The 22428-nt window shown below is 39.3% G+C and overlaps 1 protein-coding gene across 1 annotated transcript in view; it reads right to left on the reverse strand.

Moving 5' to 3' along the window:
• Positions 1–2194: 2194 nt before the first annotated feature.
• The window catches only part of ift52 (intraflagellar transport 52 homolog (Chlamydomonas)), a 29001-nt gene continuing 8767 nt past the window's right edge, over positions 2195–22428 (reverse strand). Inside the window, exons 3-13 of the mRNA XM_061923992.1 lie at positions 18094–18223; positions 17940–18015; positions 17748–17819; positions 15969–16095; positions 15789–15872; positions 14290–14358; positions 14053–14207; positions 13746–13833; positions 5125–5233; positions 4899–5044; positions 2195–2408 (exon numbers count right to left, since the gene is read on the reverse strand). Of these exons, the coding sequence (XP_061779976.1) occupies positions 2367–2408; positions 4899–5044; positions 5125–5233; positions 13746–13833; positions 14053–14207; positions 14290–14358; positions 15789–15872; positions 15969–16095; positions 17748–17819; positions 17940–18015; positions 18094–18223 (1098 nt within the window). The 3' untranslated portion in view covers positions 2195–2366. The remainder of the gene's footprint in view (positions 2409–4898; positions 5045–5124; positions 5234–13745; positions 13834–14052; positions 14208–14289; positions 14359–15788; positions 15873–15968; positions 16096–17747; positions 17820–17939; positions 18016–18093; positions 18224–22428) is intronic.

Consider the following 22428-nt stretch of genomic DNA (forward strand, 5'->3'; position numbering starts at 1 on the left):
TATATATACATACATACATACATACATACATACACTATACATATATATATATACAATATATTTATATATATATATATACATACATACATACATATATATATATATACAGTATATATATATACATACAGTATGTATATATATATATATATATATATATATTCATTCCATCCATCCATTTTCTACCGCTTGTCCCTTTTGGGGTCGCGGTCAAGCCTATCTCAGCTGCATTCGGGTATATAAATATATGTGTATATATATATATATATATATATATATATATATACACTTTTTTTTTTTTTTTTTTTTTTTTTTTTCCCACCTGGGAGAAAGTTAACCCCCTGGCGCTGTTTTGTACTGTTTCTGTACTTATTTTGATTATTATTATTTCTCAATTGTTTGTAAATGTTGCAATTTATAAATAAAGGTTTATAAATTTAAAATAAATTTAAAATAAATTTAAAAAAAAAAAACGACAAAATTCCACAAACACATACAAATGTTTTTACTCTGACCCAATGATTTGCGTGTAAGAACAAAAAATCCATTAATAAAATTATTTTCAAGCAAAAAATACAAATTATGCAAAACAAAAAACGATTTGCAAGTAAAACAAATTATGCAAGTAAAAAAACGATTTGCAACTAAACAAAAAATATGCAAGTAAAAAAACAATGTGCATGTATAAAAAAAAATGTTTCTGCAAGTAAAAATTTTTTTGCAAGAATACAAGTGTAAAATCAAAAAAAAAAAAAACGATCTGCAAGTAACAAAACAATGTTCTGCAGGTAAAAAAAACAACAACAACTTGCCAGTATAAAAAAACATTTTCTGCAAATAAAAAAAACCGATTTGCACATTTTTTTTTTCTTCAAGTTAAAATGTATTAATATTCCAACATTTGGATTGAAATTACTGCTACAAACACCACAAACACACAAAAATGAAACGGGGGACCCAGGAGTGTCCAAACTTTCTCCCACCTGGACATATAAAAAAGTGACATATATTTAAAAACAAATCTTTACTATTATCAGTTATCAGTATTGACATGTCTGCAAATTTTCTTTTAATTGAGCCTTTCGGCTCTGTTTTCCGCTATTGTATGGGTTGTATTTTTGTTTGTTTTGCGGCAAAACAATGAAATATGAAAATGACGGACACACTGCTACAGCCAAAGCCTTTCCCCTAATTGTAAAATATGCTAGAAATAACATGGAATATAATAATACAAAATTGTAAATATGCACTAGATAGAATATATTTTTCATTAGTCTAGTGCACTCATTATGTGCCTCACAAATGCCTGTAAATAATGTGTCAATCAAGTACTTAATTTTTCTTTCTAAATGTATTCATTCTTCCTGTTTTGACAGAAAATAAATATTTGTACTGCATGAAATCTTCATTATGTACTGTATTCTCTTTTTTTGTGTAAATATCTTCATGTCACCGTGTCTTCTGATCTTAAAGCAAGTTTTCCTTCTATTTGTACATACAGTACAAAAAAAATCTATTTAAATGCGTAATAATATTTATGAGGCAGTCATACATTTATATCCATATACAGTACAGGCCAAAAGTTTGGACACACCTTCTCAATGAATGTGTTTTCTTTATTTTCATGACTATTTACATTGTAGATTGTCACTGAAGGCATCAAAACTGTGAATGAACACATGTGGGGTTATGTGCTTAACAAAAAAAGCATGTTTTATATTCTAGTTTCCTCAAAATAGCCACCCTTTGCTCTACGATTACTTTTTTGCACACTTGGCATTCTCTTGATGAGCTTCAAGAGGTAGTCACCTGAAATGGTTTTCACTTCACAGGTGTGCTTGAAGCTCATCGAGAGAATGCCAAGAGTGTGCAAAGCAGTAATCAGAGCAAAAGGTGGCTATTTTGAAGAAACTACAATACAACACATGTTTTCAGTTATTTCACCTTTTTTTTTTTGCCTTTTATTTCACCTTTTTTTTTTGCCTATACTTTTTGTGGTATTTTCATTTTTACAATTCCTTTTTAGAAGTAAGTTCTTTGTGCAGCACAGTTTTCTGATTTGTAACTCATTATCAGAGCATGGATGAGTTATGGACCACATTTAATATCAAGACATTTCTTCTAGACTTAAAGGACAACTTGTGATGTGTATATGTACCACAAGAGTGGTACAAATGAAAGTCCAGACACAGGAAAATGTTTTTCAAAATTGAATGGAAGTATCAATGACTTTATTTGCTTGAATATTAACAATATATTTTGCATTAAAACGTATATAAAATATGAAGCTCATATAAAATACATGTGATCACTATCACGGTGCCACTTTGGAATGTTAAATATCGTTAGCAGTGCATTCTGACGTCCAGTCAAGATGGGGTGAACCGCGGCTCCGTGTTGACATCGTGCTCCTGCAAGAAATCCACTTATTATTAACGTTCATAAACATATTTTCAAGAGCGCTCACCTCATACTGACTGGTGTACACAAGCTATGGAGATGATATCAGTAGAAAAAAACTGCATTTAATTTAATAATAATTAGAGATGTCCGGTAATATCGGACTGCCGATATTATCGGCCGATAAATGCTTTAAAATGTAATATCAGAAATTATCGGTATCGGTTTCAAAAAGTAAAATTTATGACTTTTTAAAATGGCGCTGTGTACACGGACGTAGGGAGAAGTACAGAGCGCCAATAAACCTTAAAGGCACTGCCTTTGCGTGCCGGCCCAGTCACATAATATCTACGGCTTTTCACACACACAAGTGAATGCATCGCATACTTGGTCAACAGCCATACAGGTCACACTGAGGGTGGCCGTATAAACAACTTTAACACTGTTACAAATACGCCCCACACTGTGAACCCACACCAAACAAGAATGACAAACACATTTTTGGGAGAACATCCGCACCGAAACACAACATAAACACAACAGAACAAATACCCAGAACCCCTTGCAGCACCAACTCTTCCGGGACGCTACAATATACACCCCCCCGCCCACCTCAACCTCCTCATGCTCTCTCCGGGAGAGCATGTCCCAAATTCCAAGCTGCTGTTTTGAGGCATGTTAAAAAAAAATAATGCACTTTGTGACTTCAATAATAAATATGGCAGTGCCATGTTGGCATTTTTTTCCCCATAACTTGAGTTGATTTATTTTAGAAAACCTTGTTACATTGTTTAATGCATCCAGCGGGGCATCACAACAAAATTAGGCATAATAATGTGTTAATTCCACGACTGTATATATCGGTATCGGTTGATATCGGAATCGGTAATTAAGAGTTGGATCGGCAAAAAAGCCATTATCGGACATCTCTAATAATAATGAGTCATATATTGGAATATGGGATCCATTATTTAAATTTGTTTTAACTATTAAATGAACCTAAAATATGACTTTTTATCTTTGTGGAAAATATTGGACACAATGTGTTGTCAAGCTTATGAGATGTGACTTTATTGTTCATTTTTTTAAATGTTTTTCTTTTCTTTTTTTTATAAATGGCTGTGATGATAATGTTAATGAGGGATTTCTAATCACTGATATGTTGGAATTCTTATTAGGGCCCGCATGGCCCATTGCAAAAGGACTCCCGAAGGGAGTCCTTATGCAATGGGACATAAGGACCTATTGTATTTGTAAGGTTTTATTCTTTATTCTTTATTCTTCCGCCGCCACATTAAACTGTAATTTGACCCACTTAACATGCTTCAAAACTCACCATATTTGACCCACACATCAGGACCTGCGAAAATTGCCTTTTTTTTAAAAAACCGAACCACAAAACTCAAAATTGCGCTCTAGCGCCCCCTAGGAAAAAAAAAACTAGACTGCCTGTAACTCCCACTAGGAAGGTCGGAGAGACATGAAACAAAAACCTCTATGTAGGTCTGACTTAGACCTACATTTCATCATAGTACATTGTCGGGCTAAAATCAACAGGAAGTTGGCAATTCCCCCTTCAAGACAAAAAAGTACTAAAAACAGTAACTTTTGCCTCTTTGAGCTGTAATTTGACCCCCTTAACACGCTTCAAAACTCACCAAACTGAACGCACACATCAGGACTGGCAAAAATTGCGATCTAATAAAAAACCTAACATCCAATTTTAAAAATTGCGCTCTAGAGCAATTTTTGAATAAAACGGAGAAAAAACTGCTCCTCGGAAGAAAAAAATGACAAAACTGCCTGTAACTCCCACTGGGAAGGTCGGAGAGACATGAAACAAAAACCTCTCCGTAGGTCTCACTTAGACCTACATTTCATAAAATTGACAACCCCCAGCAAAAATCAACAGGAAGTTTGCTATTCCCCCTTCAAAACACATTTTTTGTAAAAACCGGTCACCTTCCTTCAAAAACGAACTCCTCTGAGCGCGTTTGTCGTTTCGCCTTCAAACTAACACAGGAGAGAGATTGAACCCTTGTGATTACAATGACAGAAGCGCTTTTTTTCTAACTTCTCCGGTTTTGATTTTATGACCCTTCAAAGACCCGCTGCGCTGATGCTGCTGTGCTGCTGTTTTTTTAAGATGGCTGCTTAAAAGCAGGAAGCACCAACGTGCCCACACAATGCAGACAAGGTAGGTACACTAGACAAAAGTCTTGGGACACTTCAGACTAAAAGTAGACAAAAGTATTGGGACACTTAGGACTAGCACCTGCCAAATACGCGGGCCCGACCAATGCTGCTTGCAGCTTTAATTAATATTGATACTGTTGTTGATGTCATTCATTTTTGTTTGAGTACTTTTGGATTGTTTTGTGTCATGTTTGTGTGTCTTCTCAATTGCTCTGTTGATTGTTATTCTGAATGTTGCTAGTTTGGTTATGGATTTGGAATTTTGTTGGATTGATTAATAAAAAAAAAAAGAAAAAAGTGCTCACCTGATTGAGCTTCTTGAACTCCGCTACTTGGAAGAAAATGTGTTCCAGTATGTGCTTTGCATCCCTCTGGTCTTTGTCCAGCTTTGGAGTCACGCCCAAAATTTCACCGCATTTGCGAATGTAAAACTCGAGATCATCATCTGTACCTGTAGGCAAATGTGTCAAGATTGAAGAAGCTGTTCATTCTTTTTTTTTTTTTTTTCCCGCCCCAAAATACAGAACTTACATTTATTGGTGAGTTGTGCCAAGCGCACTTTCTCAGAAGAGAAGGATTCATCCAAATCAAACAAATCCAGCATTGGAGGGGACAAATCGCTCAAGATTGGAGGAAAGACCTGAAAAAGGTAAACAGACAACAAACAACAGTGAAAAATGGTTCAAAACCCAAACTGTTATTAAAAAGCTCTTGTTCTTCTGTCACCTCGAGTAGACAGTTACATCTGTGTTTGTTTGAGAGTGTGTGTGATCACTTGGACAGTGGGACAACATTTAGTAGACCCTTGTCGATGTTCTCACACTAAGACCATCTGACTTACCGTGCTCGGGCCCGCTTCTCACCTAAAGTCCGGTATGGGCACAGCATGACTACACAAATGTGAGTAACGTGGCCGAGTCATAGAATGACTGTAAAGCGATTGTTCCTCAAAAAAATGGTCAATGATAACCAACACATACCTGCCAACTTTTGAAATCAGAAAAACCTAGTAGCCAGGGTCCAGGGGTTGCAGGCCCCGGTAGGTCTAGGACAAAGTCCTGGTGGGGGGTTCAGGCTTCGCCCCCCCCGACGCAAAATGATTACCGGTATTAGCATTCAGACAGGTTAAAATGTTGCTAAAACCATCACTTTTCTATCAGTCACAGTGACTTTTCAAAACAAAAATATTACAGCAAAAATCATATGGGTTGATTGACATGTTTATTCTGTAAGCTAACTTCAATAGTTTGAAATTATTTTGACGGTTAATGCCAGTTATCCTGTCAACCTTTCACAAGACTTCAATTTGTTAATTGAAAGTATAAACAGTATAAACACTTTTTACAGTAAACAAATGGTAAAACAGTACTAAACAATTCCATTAAAAAAAAAATTGGTGTCATTATTACCTTTCTGTCCAAGCTTGTATAATCGACTGCCTTGTTCAATTGTAAAAAATATTCTGTGCCGAAAATTCACATTTCTATCACAATTATCATACTGTAAACATGGTAAGCTAACTTCATTAAAATGAATAGTCCTGTCAATAGCATGGAATTACAATTCAAATGTAGTTTTTTTGTAAGCCTTTCAAAAGAATTCAAAATATGAAAAATTAATGAAAATTTCAGGAGGAACAGTGTGGTTTTCGTCCTGGTCGTGGAACTGTGGACCAGCTCTATACTCTCGGCAGGGTCCTTGAGGGTGCATGGGAGTTTGCCCAACCAGTCTACATGTGTTTTGTGGACTTGGAGAAGGCATTCGACCGTGTCCCTCGGGAAGTCCTGTGGGGAGTGCTCAGAGAGTATGGGGTATCGGACTGTCTGATTGTGGCAGTCCGCTCCCTGTATGCTCAGTGCCAGAGCTTGGTCCGCATTGCCGGCAGTAAGTCGGACACGTTTCCAGTGAGGGTTGGACTCCGCCAAGGCTGCCCTTTGTCACCGATTCTGTTCATAACTTTTATGGACAGAATTTCTAGGCGCAGTCAAGGCGTTGAGGGGATCTGGTTTGGTGGCTGCAGGATTAGGTCTCTGCTTTTTGCAGATGATGTGGTCCTGATGGCTTCATCTGGCCAGGATCTTCAGCTCTCACTGGATCGGTTCGCAGCCGAGTGTGAAGCGACTGGGATGAGAATCAGCACCTCCAAGTCCGAGTCCATGGTTCTCGCCCGGAAAAGGGTGGAGTGCCATCTCCGGGTTGGGGAGGAGATCTTGCCCCAAGTGGAGGAGTTCAAGTACCTCGGAGTCTTGTTCACGAGTGATGGAAGAGTGGATCGTGAGATTGACAGGCGGATCGGTGCGGCGTCTTCAGTAATGCGGACGCTGTATCGATCCGTTGTGGTGAAGAAGGAGCTGAGCCGGAAGGCAAAGCTCTCAATTTACCGGTCGATCTACGTTCCCATCCTCACCTATGGTCATGAGCTTTGGGTTATGACCGAAAGGACAAGATCACGGGTACAAGCGGCTGAAATTAGTTTCCTCCGCCGGGTGGCGGGGCTCTCCCTTAGAGATAGGGTGAGAAGCTCTGCCATCGGGGGGAGCTCAAAGTAAAGCCGCTGCTCCTCCACATCGAGAGGAGCCAGATGAGGTGGTTCGGGCATCTGGTCAGGATGCCACCCGAACGCCTCCCTAGGGAGGTGTTTAGGGCACGTCCGACCGGTAGGAGGCCGCGGGGAAGACCCAGGACACGTTGGGAAGACTATGTCTCCCGGCTGGCCTGGGAACGCCTCGGGGTCCCACAGGAAGAGCTGGACGAAGTGGCTGGGGAGAGGGAAGTCTGGGCTTCCCTGCTTAGGCTGCTGCCCCCGCGACCCGACCTCGGATAAGCGGAAGAAGATGGATGGATGGATGGATAATGAACATTAATTTAAGCCATCAGACACTTGAAAAGTGGCACATCACATCTCTAATGTAATAATTTTAACTTTTCAACAGAAATAGCACTGCAAAAATATTAAGGACATACTTCTGTATTTTGGTAGTTATGCTGTCAACATTTAACAAGATTTCTTCAACTTGGACTTGAAAGCATAAATAGTATAAACACTTTTAACAGTATAACAGTACTAAACAATTCCAATAGATAACATTGGTGTCATTACCTTTTTGTGGCTAAAATCCAAATGTATCCAAAGAATCTGTTTGGGCGACGAAAAACGTTGAAAGTTGTCCACTTGTATCGCTAGCAACGGCATTAGACTTGTGTTTTTTTGTCCCAACGTGGTCTTTTACATCGCTAATTCCTCCATGTCCGATCGAAAAATCTTGTCTGCACAAGGTGCAATTCGCGTAGTTTTCACCCTTTTTGGAACGGATAATTATTCCCGGATAGGCTTTTGAATATTCTTCACGGAATGACTGCAGTTTTCTTTTTGGTTTAAGACTCGTTTGCGATTTTTCTCCGGCTGATTCCATGATCGTTCGCTCGTTTGGAAACAATGGCAACTGGTGCCTCGTGCTTGGCAGCGGTGCTATAAATAGTCTCGCGCATGGCATTCGGAATGGCTCGATAGGAAGTTACGGGAAGCAGTGTCCATTGTCATTGTTGTTACACGATTTCGTGAATAAAACTTAAAAATTTTTTTTTTTTTTAATTAATGAAAAACCGTATTTTTTATCACTGCAACCGTAACCCGGAATATGTTGATGAAAACCGTACTAATTACGGGAAAACCGGAGTAGTTGGCAGGTATGCCAACAGAATGCATAATATTTGTCAGATACAAAGACTTCAAATAGTCCAAAAGTAGGGATGTCCGGTAATATCGGACTGCCGATATTATCGGTCGTTAAATGCTTTAAAATGTAATATCGGAAATTATCGGTATCTGTTTCAATAAGTAAAATTTAAGACTTTTTAAAACACCGCTGTGTACACGGACGTAGGAAGAAGTATAGAGCGCCAATAAACCTTAAAGGCACTTCCTTTGCGTGCCGGACCAATCACATAATATCACATAATGAATGCAAAGCATACTTGGTCAACAGCCATAAACAACTTTAACACTGTTACAAATATGTGCCACACTGTGAACCCACACCAAACAAGAATGACAAACACATTTCGGGAGAACATCCGCACCGTAACACAACATAAACACAACCCCCCCACCATCTCTCAAATTCGGAGGTCTCAAAATTGGCAAGCATGCTCTAGTACAGTGGTTCTCAAACGGGGGTACGCGTACCCCTGGGGGTACTTGAAGGTATGCCAAGGGGTACGTGAGATTTTTTTTTTTTAAATATTCTAAAAATAATAGCAATAATTTAAAAATCCTTTATAAATATATTTATTGAATAATACTTCAAAAAAGTATGAATGTAAGTTCATAAACTGAACATCAAATCAAGTAGGCTATTCCATTCATTACAATGCAACAATGCAATATTCAGTGTTGACAGCTAGATTTTTTTGTGGACATATTTATAATTGAATCACTTGTTTATTTTTCAACAAGTTTTTAGTTATTGTTATATCTTTTTTTTCTCCAAATAGTTCAAGAAAGACCACTACAAATGAGCAATATTTTGCACTGTTATACAATTTAATAAATCAGAAACTGATGACATAGTGCTGTATTTTACTTCTTTATCTCTTTTTTTTCAACCAAAAATGCTTTGCTCTGATTAGGGGGTACTTGAATTAAAAAAAAATGTTCACAGGGGGTACTTCACTGGAAAAAGGTTGAGAACCACTGCACTAGTATACTCTGGACTGAAGCTGTGTGCCTTCATTGTTTTTGTAGCTGTTGTTTTGAGGCATGTTTAAAAAATAATGCACTTTGTGAAAGTCAAAGTATAGTATTTCCCATAGTTGTAGTGGGTATCAGGATTATCTCAGGGAGAGCATGTCCCAAATTCCAAGCTGTTTTGAGGCATGTTAAAAAAAAAAATGCACTTTGTGACTTCAATAATAAATATGGCAGTGCCATGTTGGCACTTTTTTCCATAACTGGAGTGGAAGTTGGAAAACCTTGTTTTTGATTGATTGATTGAAACTTTTATTAGTAGATTGCACAGTACAGTACATATTCCGTACAATTGACCTCTAAATGGTAACACCCGAATAAATTTTTCAACTTGTTTAAGTCGGGGTCCACGTTAATCAATTCATGGTAAAGTTACATTGTTTAATGCAGGGGTGCTCACACTTTTTCTGCAGGCGAGCTACTTTTCAATTGATCAAGTCGTGGGGATCTACCTCATTCATATACCGTATATAATTTATATTTACTTATTTATGAAATATATGTTTTTGTTAGTAAGTTAACATTGTTGATAAATTAAAGGTGTTTAATGATAATACAAGAATGTTTAATACATATAGTTAATATTGTTAATAAATTAAAGGTGTTTAATAATAATACAAGTATGTTTAATACATATAGTTAATATTGTTAACAAGTTAAAGGTGTTTAAAGATAATGCAAGCATCTTTAATACATATAGTTAATATTGTTAACAAGTTAAAGGTGTTTAATGACAATACAAGCATCTTTAATACATATAGTTAATATTGTCAATAAGTTAAAGGTGTTTAAAGATAATACAAGCATGTTTAACACATATAGTTAATATTATTAATAAGTTAAAGGTGTTTAATGACAATACAAGCATCTTTAATACATATAGTTAATATTGTTAACAAGTTAAAGGTGTTTAATGATAATACAAGCATGTTTAACACATATAGTTAATATTATTAATAAGTTAAAGGTGTTTAAAGATAATACAAGCATGTTTAACACATATAGTTAATATTGTTAACAAGTTACGGTGTTTAAAGATAATACAAGCATGTTTAACACATATAGTTAATATTGTTAACAAGTTAAGGTGTTTAAAGATAATACAAGCATGTTTAACACATATAGATTCCTTTCTTTCATGAAGACAAGAATATAAGTTGGTGTATTACCTGATTCTGATGACTTGCATTGATTGGAATCAGACAGTGGTGCTAAAAACGTCCGCATTTTCGAATGGAGGAGAAAAAAGTCCTCCTTTCTGTCCAATACCACATGAAAGTGGTTGGTTTTTGGCATCTTATTTGTCCAGCTTCCGTACTCCTTTGTATACACTTTACAAGAAATCCATTGTCGGCAAACTCCGTAGCTTGCTAGCTTGTGCACGCCAGCTTTCTGAGACTCTTGTTTTGTTAGCGCAACTGTGCAGTCGGTCTTTGGAGTTTTGACGACAGGTACGGCGCCAGAGTCTGTTGAAATAAAGTGTTTCTCGCCTTCCAGTCGGTAATTTTAATGAGCTGGCAGCAGCCAGCGTCATCTCAGAAGACCCTCGGGTGCCGTGAATGTCAATCAAGTGACGAAAGTGACGTCATAGTGAAGATTTATGATCGCTCATTTTTAGGACTATTTTTTTAATGCCTGGCTGGTGATCGACTGACACACCCACCGAGATCGACCGGTAGCTCGCGATCGACGTAATGAGCACCCCTGGTTTAATGCATCCAGCGGGGCATCACAACAAAATTAGGCATAATAATGTGTTAATTCCACGACTGTATATATCAGTATCGGTTGATATCGGAATCGGTAATTAAGAGTTGGACATTATCGGATATCGGCAAAAAAGCCATTATTGGACATCTCTATCCAAAAGTCAAACCCACACAAACACTCGCTCACATGACTACATTTTTTTAATTTTCCTAAGGGAACTGTCCTGAAGGAATCAATAAATTACTATCTATCAATATATTTGTGTGCGTAATAACACTGTGTTATTTATTTGATTTCTCCTCTTGCTAGTAATTAACAAAAGCTGCCACCTTGCACAAAATAAACTATCAATTGACTCCAAATAAGACTGTTAAACCTATGTGTCAAAGTCAAGGCCCACGAATGAATTATCTATGGCCCCCAAGATGATATTTGATTAGTATTAGAAGCGGCCCGCAGGCCACAGCCGCCTGCTGCTGTTCTGCACGCACCAATACTCCATCAGTGTTGGCGCTAGGAATTTTCAAAATGGGGTCCCAGGTACCCCATCAAGTCATAAAAATGGGGTCCCACAGTAAACTTTTGGGGGGCCACTTTTTTATAACCGTTTTGAAAACAAAATGATAAATGTATGCATTATCCTTTTATATCTCACATTCTATATTGTGTTTTGTAAAAAGGTTGTCATAAACATTTAATTAATTAAAAAAAAAAAAATTACTAAATAAAACACATTTTTATGCATATGTAAATTTATTCAGAAGGTTGTTTGATCAGGAACCGGGCAGAAGAAAAACAACCAAGGTGTAGCAGGAACTCAAAAAAGCAACATCACACCATGGCATACACAAGACAACAAACCAGGCCTGAAGGGGGGAACCAGGTTGAACTCAAGTTAAGTAACTAAGTATGAGGCGCAGGTGTGCTGGCAGGGCAAACAACAGGAAGTAAAGGTGCTTTAAAACACAGAAACCAAACAGGAAATTCTGACAAAACAAGAGCACCAGGAAAGAAAGTGATTCTAAACACAGGAAAATAACGATCATGGTCCAAACTGTCATGTGAGATCATAACATTCCTTACACACCAATAATGATTTGTTGTCTGCAAAATATGTTGTTACTAGTCGTGATCTGATATCAGCAAAAAAAAACAAGTATCGCATGATGTCGGCTTGCATCCAAAATCTCTTCTTACAAGCAGTCCTGCAGCACGTTTACATGCGCAAAGCTCGACAGGCAGTTAACATCCAAATGTTCTCCAATAAGCACACACGTTTACAAAAGGTAAACATGGGCTGTAGGCTACTACAAGTAGGAGCTAGCAGCTACACAGCAGCTGAGCACACAAACTAGACATGCGTAATGAGTAGAGACGTCCGATAATGGCTTTTTTGCCGATATCCGATATTGTCCAACTCTTAATTACCGATTCCGATACCAACCGATACCGATATATACAGTCGTGGAATTAACACATTATTATGCCTAATTTTGTTGTGATGCCCCGCTGGATGCATTAAACAATGTAACAAGGTTTTCCAAAATAAATCAACTCAAGTTATGGAAAAAAATGCCAACATGGCACTGCCATATTTATTATTGAAGTCACAAAGTGCATTATTTTTTTTTTAACATGCCTCAAAACAGCAGCTTGGAATTTGGGACATGCTCTCCCAGAGAGAGCATGAGGAGGTTGAGGTGGGCGGGGTTGGTGGGGCGGGGTTGAGGTGGGGGGTAGCGGGGGGTGTATATTGTAGCGTCCCGGAAGAGTTAGTGCTGCAAGGGGTTCTGGGTATTTGTTCTGTTGTGTTGCGGTGCGGATGTTCTCCCGAAATGTGTTTGTCATTCTTGTTTGGTGTGGGTTCACAGTGTGGCGCATATTTGTAACAGTGTTAAAGTTGTTTATACGGCCACCCTCAGTGTGACCTGTATGGCTGTTGACCAAGTATGCGTTGCATTCACTTGTGTTAGTGAAAAGCCGTACATATTATGTGACTGGGCCGGCATGCAAAGGCAGTGCCTTTAAGGTTTATTGGCGTTTTAAACAGTCCTAAATTTTACCTTTTGAAACAGATACTGATAATTTTGAAACCGATACCGATAATTTCCTATATTACATTTTAAAGCATTTATCGACCGATAATATCGGCAGTCCGATATTATCGGACATCCCTAATTATTATTATTATTATTACATCAGTGGTTAATTCGGTCTCAAATAAATGATGTCAATCATATAGTTTATCGGGCATAACTTGTAGGTCAATATGTTGTCAAGCAAAGTTTGTTATCGGCCCAGGACTATACATAAATAATAACAATAGTAAAAGTACTACGATGAGGTGGCGACTTGTCCAGGGTGTACCCTGCCTTTCGCTCAAATTCAGCTGGGATAGGCTTCAGGCACCCCGGTGACCCCGAGAGGGACAAGCAGTAGACAATGGATGAATGGATAATAAAAGTAAGTACTACGATTCGTGCAGAGATTGTATCGGATTAATTAATTAGTATCAGCCAATACCTCAAGGCTGGCTCCAATATTGGTATCATATCAGAAGTAAAAAAAGTATCAGTACACTCCTAGTTACTACTACAAGTGCAGGATTCAATGTAGTGTTGTTCTTATCGTGGACCATGACATCATTATTTCTTTGATATTGAGCAGTGCATTTTGTTAATATTTAAAGACTTACTGCAGGTTGTAACGGAGGCAGAGGGGTCTCAAACTGCGGTGCAATCAGCTGAAGCGGTTCATCTTTGACATTGAGATGCTTATACACGCTGTGGAAAATGGGAAATTCTTAGCGAGGAAAACAACAGTGGAAGACAGTGTTTCGTTGCAGGGGGAAAATGCTTGGGGAAAAATTAAGAAAAACATGCTTCTCCAACTTATTGTGAGCTGAATATTCCATAAAATTAAGTATTCCATGGCGTTGTTGACGTCCTAAAAGTGTTTTGTTCTACGCTTTGAAAACTGCCATTTTAGTTGAACAATTTTACCTGATGACCTGAGGTAAAGTGTCGGTCGACAGATTGAAAAAAGAAACATCCAGGAGAGAAGTGAAGTCTCTGGGGTTTTCATCTCCCTCTTGGAAGTACTGTGTGAGCTGTTCCGACAAAGACCCGATGTGTGGCAGCATGGTGTAATCTGTGATCTAGATTGCATAAAAAAGAAAAAAAAAAATAGATCCACCGTTTTATTGAGTGTGTACTCTCCTGTGAATCGCACAACCTCACCTCTGGGTCTTCCGCGTCAATCTGATTCAGGTGAATGTTATCGGTCATGAGCCATTGGATCAGAACACCCTGCAATGACAAATTAAAGGGTCACAGAGGGTAAAAACAGCACATCTTATACGTGTGAAAATGCATTTTCATTAGAGGTGTCCCGATGCAACTTTTTCCACTTCTGATACGATACCGATATTGGATCCCTGAATGATGGCTGATAGTGATACGGGATCAGCACGAAGCATAAATACTTTTATTGTCTTGTAGTTTGGAATGTTAGAAAAGTAGGGATGTCCGATAATATCGGACTGCCGATATTATCGGCCGATAAATGCTTTAAAATGTAATATCGGAAATTATTGGTATCGGTTTAAAAAATTATCGGTATCGGTTTCAAAAAGTAAAATGTATGACTTTTTAAAACGCTGCTGTGTACACGGACGTAGGGAGAAGTACAGAGCGCCAATAAACCTTAAAGGCACTGCCTTTGCGTGTCGGCCCAGTCACATAATATCTACGGCTTTTCACACACACAAGTGAATGCCATGCATACTTGGTCAACAGCCATACAGGTCACACTGAGGGTGGCCGTATAAACAACTTTAACACTGTTACAAATAAGCGCCGCACTGGGAACCCACACCAAACAACAATGACAAAGCCGAATTTTCTTGTTCTATTGGCAGATAACTTTGCTTAGTTTAAATAAAATACCCCTAATTTTTTTTTTTTTTTCTTGTTTTTGAACACTAACTTTTTGCAGTGTACAGAGATTGAATGGCCCTCAGCAGGGTCCCCCTCATCCCGTACTCCCTCAGCACCTCCCACAGGATCTCCCAGGGAACCCGGTCATACGCCTTCTCCAAATCCACAAAGCACATGTAGGCTGGATAGGCACTCTCCCAGGCCTTCTCCAGGATTCCCGCAAGAGTAAAGAGCTGGAATCCACATTGCTCCTCTTCAATCTGAGGTTGGACTATCGGCCGGACCATCCTCTCCAGTGCCTTGGCGTAAACTTTCCCAGGGAGGCTGAGACACTGCATTAACTTATTGCAGAAATGAGGATGTGAGGGGGCGTGGCCTGCGGACCTGCATCGAAGCAGGGTGTGCCGGGGCCGGCTCCGAGATCGGCGACAGGTGCGTAGATGTCCCACCTGGGCGTGTTTATCTGATCACCTGTCACTCTATAAAAGGGCAGCAGCCGGGAAGGAAGAGGGGGGAGAAGTTGGAGTTGTTGATGGTGAAGAGAAAACCCGAGCACGAGCACGAGCACGAGCGAGAACGAGACGGAAACGGAGACGAGAGTGGATGGCTGAAAAGCAACCCGAAGAGCGAGACCGTCACAAGAGGCGATTGCTGAAAAGCAGAGCGATAAGTTTATCGCAAAATAAACCAAATCACAAAACCGTCAAGCCTGTCATGTCTCTACTGGGTGGTCCGAAGAACCCGCAGGTGCAAGACCGCCACAGAGGAAATACTGCATAATTACATACAGCCATACTCACCAGGATTTTACTGTTCTCCTCCTTCTCTATGAACTGATCGCTGAACATGTGGCAAGAACCCACTACCACCAATTTACCTGTCTCCTAAATGAGAGGTGGGAATAAACTGAGGCGTTAAGTTAAGCCAAGCAATTGATGGAAGAACTACGAAAACACTTTTTTGTTTTTAAGACATCTGACCTTTCCATGATAGAAAGCCACCACTGGCCTGTGGAGGGGGAAGCAGATGGAGCCAGTGGAAAGGACAGCCGCAGCTGGCTTCATTACGTTCAATGTTGCACCGTATGGGAACACAAATGAAAGAGCCCTGCAAAAATACAAAGAGTCAAAAATAACAAATTAAACCTATAAATATTATATATATATATATTGGGTGTAACGGTACGTGTATTTGTATTGAACCGTTTCGGTACGGGGGTTCCGGTTCGTTTCGGAGGTGTACCGAACGAGTTTCCACACGGACATATTAAGTAGCGTAACACACGTTGTGTAAACAATGCACACCGAGGCACAACACATGGCATGCTAGCAGCTAACGGGCTACGATAGACTGACCATACGTCCTCTTTTCACCGGACATGTCCTCTTTTGTGGAGCTGTCTTAAATGCCTCAAATGTCGGGCATTTTGAGTTAGAGTTGCGTGTATTTTCAATGTACGTTCAGGGTTAAGAAGGGGTTAAAAACAAAGCAAATTGCGCGCGCAGCAGCATTGGTGAGGGAGGGGCAGAGACAGAGAGAGAGAGCGAGAGAGTTATGATAAACGCGCATGCGTCGCCAGGATCTGCTTTTTATCCATAGATTTAATTTTTTATTATCTATAGCAGGGGTGTCAAAAGTGTGCCCCGGAGGCCATTTGCGGCCCACAGCTAATGTTTTAAAGGCCCACGGCACATTCTAAAAATACTATTAAAATAAACAAAAACATAACAAAAATAAAATAAAAAAGCTTAACGGTTAAATGTAATTTAGAAAACGTTCCAATGTTGACTAATAAAACAAAGCTGTTTTTTTCTTTTAAACGGTCATTGCTCAAAACATAATATTGAATCAAAATCAATGTTATTATGAATTATTGACCTATCCAAGGTTTTGATTACTTCATATCAAATATTCCACTAAGAACAATATTTTTGGTGGAAGATTTTGCAAATTTGGTAAATAAATAACCCAAAAATGTATATTTTGTTGTTTTTTTTTCTGTACCGAAAATTAGCCGAACCGTGACCTCTAAACCGAGGTACGTACCGAACCAAAATTTTTGTGTACCGTTACACCCTTAATATATACCGGTATATATATATATATATATATATATATGTACACACACACACACACACACACACACACACACACACACACACACACACACACACACACCGTATTTTTCGGACTATAAGTCGCAGTTTTTTTTCATAGTTTGGCCGGGGGTGCGACTTATACTCAGGAGCGACTTATGTGTGAAATTATTAACACATTACCGTAAAATATCAAATAATATTATTTAGCTCATTCACGTAAGAGACTAGACGTATAAGATTTCATGGGATTTAGCGATTAGGAGTGACAGATTGTTTGGTAAACGTATAGCATGTTCTATATGTTATAGTTATTTGAATGACTCTTACCATAATATGTTACGTTAACATACCAGGCACGTTCTCAGTTGGTTATTTATGCCTCATATAACGTACACTTATTCAGCCTGTTGTTCACTATTCTTTATTTATTTTAAATTGCCTTTCAAATGTCTATTCTTGGTGTTGGGTTTTATCAAATAAATTTCCCCCAAAAATGCGACTTATACTCCAGTGCGACTTATATATGTTTTTTTCCTTCTTTATTATGCATTTTCGGCAGGTGCGACTTATGACTCCGGTGCGCCTTATACTCCGAAAAATACGGTACATACATATACACATACACGTGCGTGCGTAAATGTATAAAATGTGATCAATTACTGAGTGTTATTTCCAATATTTTCATCTTCACTTATTCCGAACATTGGTTTTCCAGCAGCACGGCTGATCTCCCTTAACAAGAAAAAGGCAGAATATTTGGATTACAGTACATGTGCATCATCTCATCATCTACAAGTTGTCATCTATTAGTAGGACATGCAAGTACTAATACATTCAAACAGAGCAACAAACCTGTTCAACACACCATCAGACACAAGGGCCTCCTTTGGATGATAGTATTTATAATACCTGGTCCTAAAAACGGAATCTGCGGTGTTGAAAAAGTAACAAAACTCACATTATTTCACTGTAAATAAAAGACAGGGAATAACATATTCATACGCACCATTATTGACCATAATTCCAAACTCTTCCAGGAGAAAGTTGATGTTTGTGTCAAATTTCTTTTCACCTCCTTCCCCAAGCATGACAAGGACATTTCCTCCAACATCGAGGTAGTGCTTCAGTACTTGCAGCTGGAACAACAATGAAAACAGTGTGGAATCTTTTTGAGACAAGCAGAAAACATTATTTGGTGGCGGTGCTGTCATTAATTTTCTTCCTTTAAGTTCGTACATCCACACGCACATTCATTGTACAAACATACATATACACATACTGTACATATACATTCACTGTACAAACATACATATACACATACTGTACATATACATTCACTGTACAAACATACATATACACATACTGTACATATACATTCACTGTACAAACATACATATATACATAGTGTACATATACATTCACTGTACAAACATACATATACACATACTGTACATATACATTCACTGTACAAACATACATATACACATACTGTACATATACATTCACTGTACAAACATACATATACACATACTGTACATATACATTCACTGTACAAACATACATATACACATACTGTACATATACAAGTACATATAAATACATACACTCATGCATATAATCACGTTTCATCAAAAATATATTAACGATGTTGCCCTAGGGCAGGGGTCGGCAACCCGCGGCTCCGGAGCCGCATGTGGCTCTTTGATCACTCTGATGCGGCTCAGCAGCTTACTTGCTGAAACCCCCAATTTTCAGTGCCTCTTGCAGAAAACTCCCGGGATTAATATTCACCGATTTTCACCTTTATGGCTATAATAAGGGCGTGCCATGATGGTACAACATTTGGCGCCCTCTACAATCTGCATTAACAGCGTGCCGGCCCAACACTTGTTATACAATACACATCTTCTGCTTGCACACGTACGTGACTGCAAGGCATACTTGGTCAACAGCCACACAGGTTACACTGACGGTGACCATATAAAACAACTTTAACACTCTTACTAATAATGCGCCACACTTTGAACCAAAACCAAACAAGAATGACAAACACATTTCGGGAGAACATCGGCACCTTAACACAACATAAACACAACAGAACAAACACCCAGAATCCCATGCAGCCCTGACTCTTCCGAACTACATTATACACCCCTGCTACCACCAAACCCCACCCCCACCCCAACCCTGCTCCCTCACACATCAACCCCCCCTCTCTGTGCGTCGGTTGAGGTGGGCGGGGTTTGGTGTTGGGGTGTATAATGTATCCCGGAAGAGTTAGGGCTGCATGGGATTCTGGGTATTTGTCCTGTTGTGTTTATGTTGTGTTACGGTGCAGATGTTCTCCCGAAATTTGTTTGTCATTCTTGTTTGGTGTGGGTTCACAGTGTGGCGCATTATTAGTAAGAGTGTTAAAGTTGTTTTTTTTATACCGCCACCGTCAGTGTGACCTGTGTGGTTGTTGACCAAGTATGCCTTGCTGTCACCTACGTGAGCAAGCGGAAACACCATACAACGTGTAGCTGATCAGGCACGCTGGCTGTAGTGGGTGCTATATGCTGTACCATCAAGGCACGCATGACGCTGACAAGCGCCATTCATTCAAAACCCGCGTGCCGCACCAGCTTTCAAATTCCACATAAAGGTGTGGGCAGCGTACCCTGGATTATACATTGCACAAAGCAAAAAAAAAAATTGTATGCAGTGTCATTTCATTCAAAATTTCAAAACATTTTTGCGGCTCCCATTGTTGTCTATAATTTGTGAAACTGGTCAAAATGGCTCTTTGACTGGTAAAGGTTGCCGACCCCTGCCCTAGGGTAAACTGGGTAACACATGGCACACTGACAAAGCTTAACCTATTGTTACTATAACAATCTACAAGGTTAATATAGTCTGCTTCTCTTTCTTTCTCTCCATTTATCTGCTTTCTTTTGTATTTCAAGTTATCGTTACATATATGTATTGTTCCATTTGAACACATTTATTGTTGATAATAGGAGGTCATTATTGTTATTATTCATTATCAATAGTGCTATTTCTATTGGTTAAAGTTAAAGTACCAATGATTGTCACACACACACTAGGTGTGGTGAAATGTGTCCTCTGCATTCGACCCATCCCCTTGTTCAACCCCTGGGAGGTGAGGGGAGCAGTGGGCAGCAGCGATGGCCGCGCCCGGGAATAATTTTTGGTGATTTAACCCCCAATTCCAACCCTTGATGCTGAGTGCCAAGCAGGGAGGTAATGGGTCCCATTTTTATAGTCTTTGGTATGACTCGGCCAGGGTTATTGGTATTCGTATTGCTCCATATGTAGTGTAATAATGTTCATTGTCATTTCCGTATTATTATTTATTTCACAAACTGCTTCTTTGCTATCACTTTTACCGTCATATTTGTACATACCATATTTGCTGATGTTGTTTTATTGTCTTTGTTGTTATTGTTGTGTTTGCTGTTGTTGTTGTTGTCGTCTCTCTGTCTTATCCCCCTCTCGTCTTCCTTTTTATCCCCTTTTCTATCCCCTCCTGCTCGGGCCCGGCCGCATCAAATAATAATATAAATCCATTTAATAAAGTCAAATACAAATAAGGCAACAAGAGAAGTATCCCACACTTCTCTTTTGCAAAGTAAATCCGTACAGCCGATATGGGCATCTACACATACTTGCCAACCCTCCCGATTTTCCCGGGAGCCTCCCGAATTTCAGTGCCCCTCCCGAAAATCTCCCGGGGCAACTATTCTCCCGATTTCCACCCGGACAACAATATTGGGGGCGTGCCTTAAAGACACTGCCTTTAGCGTCCTCTCTCACCTGAAACCTTCACCCCTTAAGAGCCCTTGTCCAGGCGTCCGCTTTTCCTCCATATAAACAGCGTGCCGGCCCAGTCACATAATAATGTAGCGTTGGACGGGTTTAACAATGGTCTTTACTCGAAGATGTCAACAAATGCTGACACGTTGTATGATTTTTTAACTGTACGCAAGGCATACTTGGTCAACAGCCATACATGTCACACTGACGGTGGCCGTATAAACAACTTTAACACTGTTACAAATATGCGCCACACTGTGAACCCACACCAAACAAGAATGACAAACACATTTCGGGAGAACATCCGCACCGTAACACAACATAAACACAACAGAACAAAAACCCAGAATCCCTTGCAGCACTAACTCTTCCGGGACGCTACACTGTCTTTTGGAGCTCAGTGCACAACTGCACACACAACAAGAAGGAGACGCAGCAGAAGAACGAAGAAGAGACATGGCCCCACGCCCCCATCTCCCGAATTTGGAGGTCTCAAGTATGCATCTACATCAGACCTGGGCAAATTAAGGCCCGGGGACCTCATGCGGCCCGCTAAGCTTTTCAATCTGGCCCGCCGGACATTCCCAAATAATTTTTTTCGATCTTTAGGATGGAAAGTGTAGCTGCCATTACGATGTGCAGTGATGTTTTCTAATGACCGTAAGTCTTGAACTATACAAAGTATTTCAATGGCTGGAATATGCGCTTTTGCATGATATACTACTTACTATGGTAATCTGATGAGTTACTATGGTCATCTAATGAGTTACTATGATCATCTAATTAGGTACTATAGTAATCCACGTCATAGCAGCTCAGACGAGGCACCAAGCAGTGTGGGTGGGGAGCGTTTCCAGAGCGGCCGGCCTGAAATGTGGGTGTCAGGGACAGACGCGGAAGAAGATTTTTACGACAAAGTTCTAAAGTTTAGTGATGTATCAGATTGTAGGTGGGTTTTTTTTTTTACCCTTCGCGTTCATATTTCACTGTGTTTGTTGCATTTTTGTTAGTTATAAAATATGTGGATGGAGAGGAGGTGTGACGTTCATATGTTGTCAATATTCAGTGTATTATCCTTCATAGTTACCGTATTTTTCGGACTATAAGTCGCAGTTTTTTTCATGGTTAGTGCGATTTATATATGTTTTTTTCCTTCTTTATTATGCATTTTCGGCAGGTGCGACTTACACTCCGAAAAATACGGTAATGTTGTAAATCCCACATTCTTTATTTTCATGTACATGCTGGGCGTCTCATTCTGTAAAAAAATTGTACATTTTGTTTTTCAAGGCGGTCTGTTTTTAGCATTCAATCAGACATTATTGTGAGGTTTTGTATTAGTGTTCCTAGAAATACGGTAGATAGACATGACTTTAAGGTTTTACTACTTACGTATAAAATACTACACGGTCTAGCTCCGTCCTATCTTGTCGATTGTATTGTACCATATGTCCCGGCAAGAAATCTGCGTTCAAAGAACTCCGGCTTATTAGTGATTCCCAGAGCCCAAAAAAAGTCTGCGGGC

This window comes from Nerophis lumbriciformis, linkage group LG28 (assembly GCF_033978685.3).
Source record: "Nerophis lumbriciformis linkage group LG28, RoL_Nlum_v2.1, whole genome shotgun sequence".
In the NCBI taxonomy this organism is placed as follows: domain Eukaryota; kingdom Metazoa; phylum Chordata; class Actinopteri; order Syngnathiformes; family Syngnathidae; genus Nerophis; species Nerophis lumbriciformis.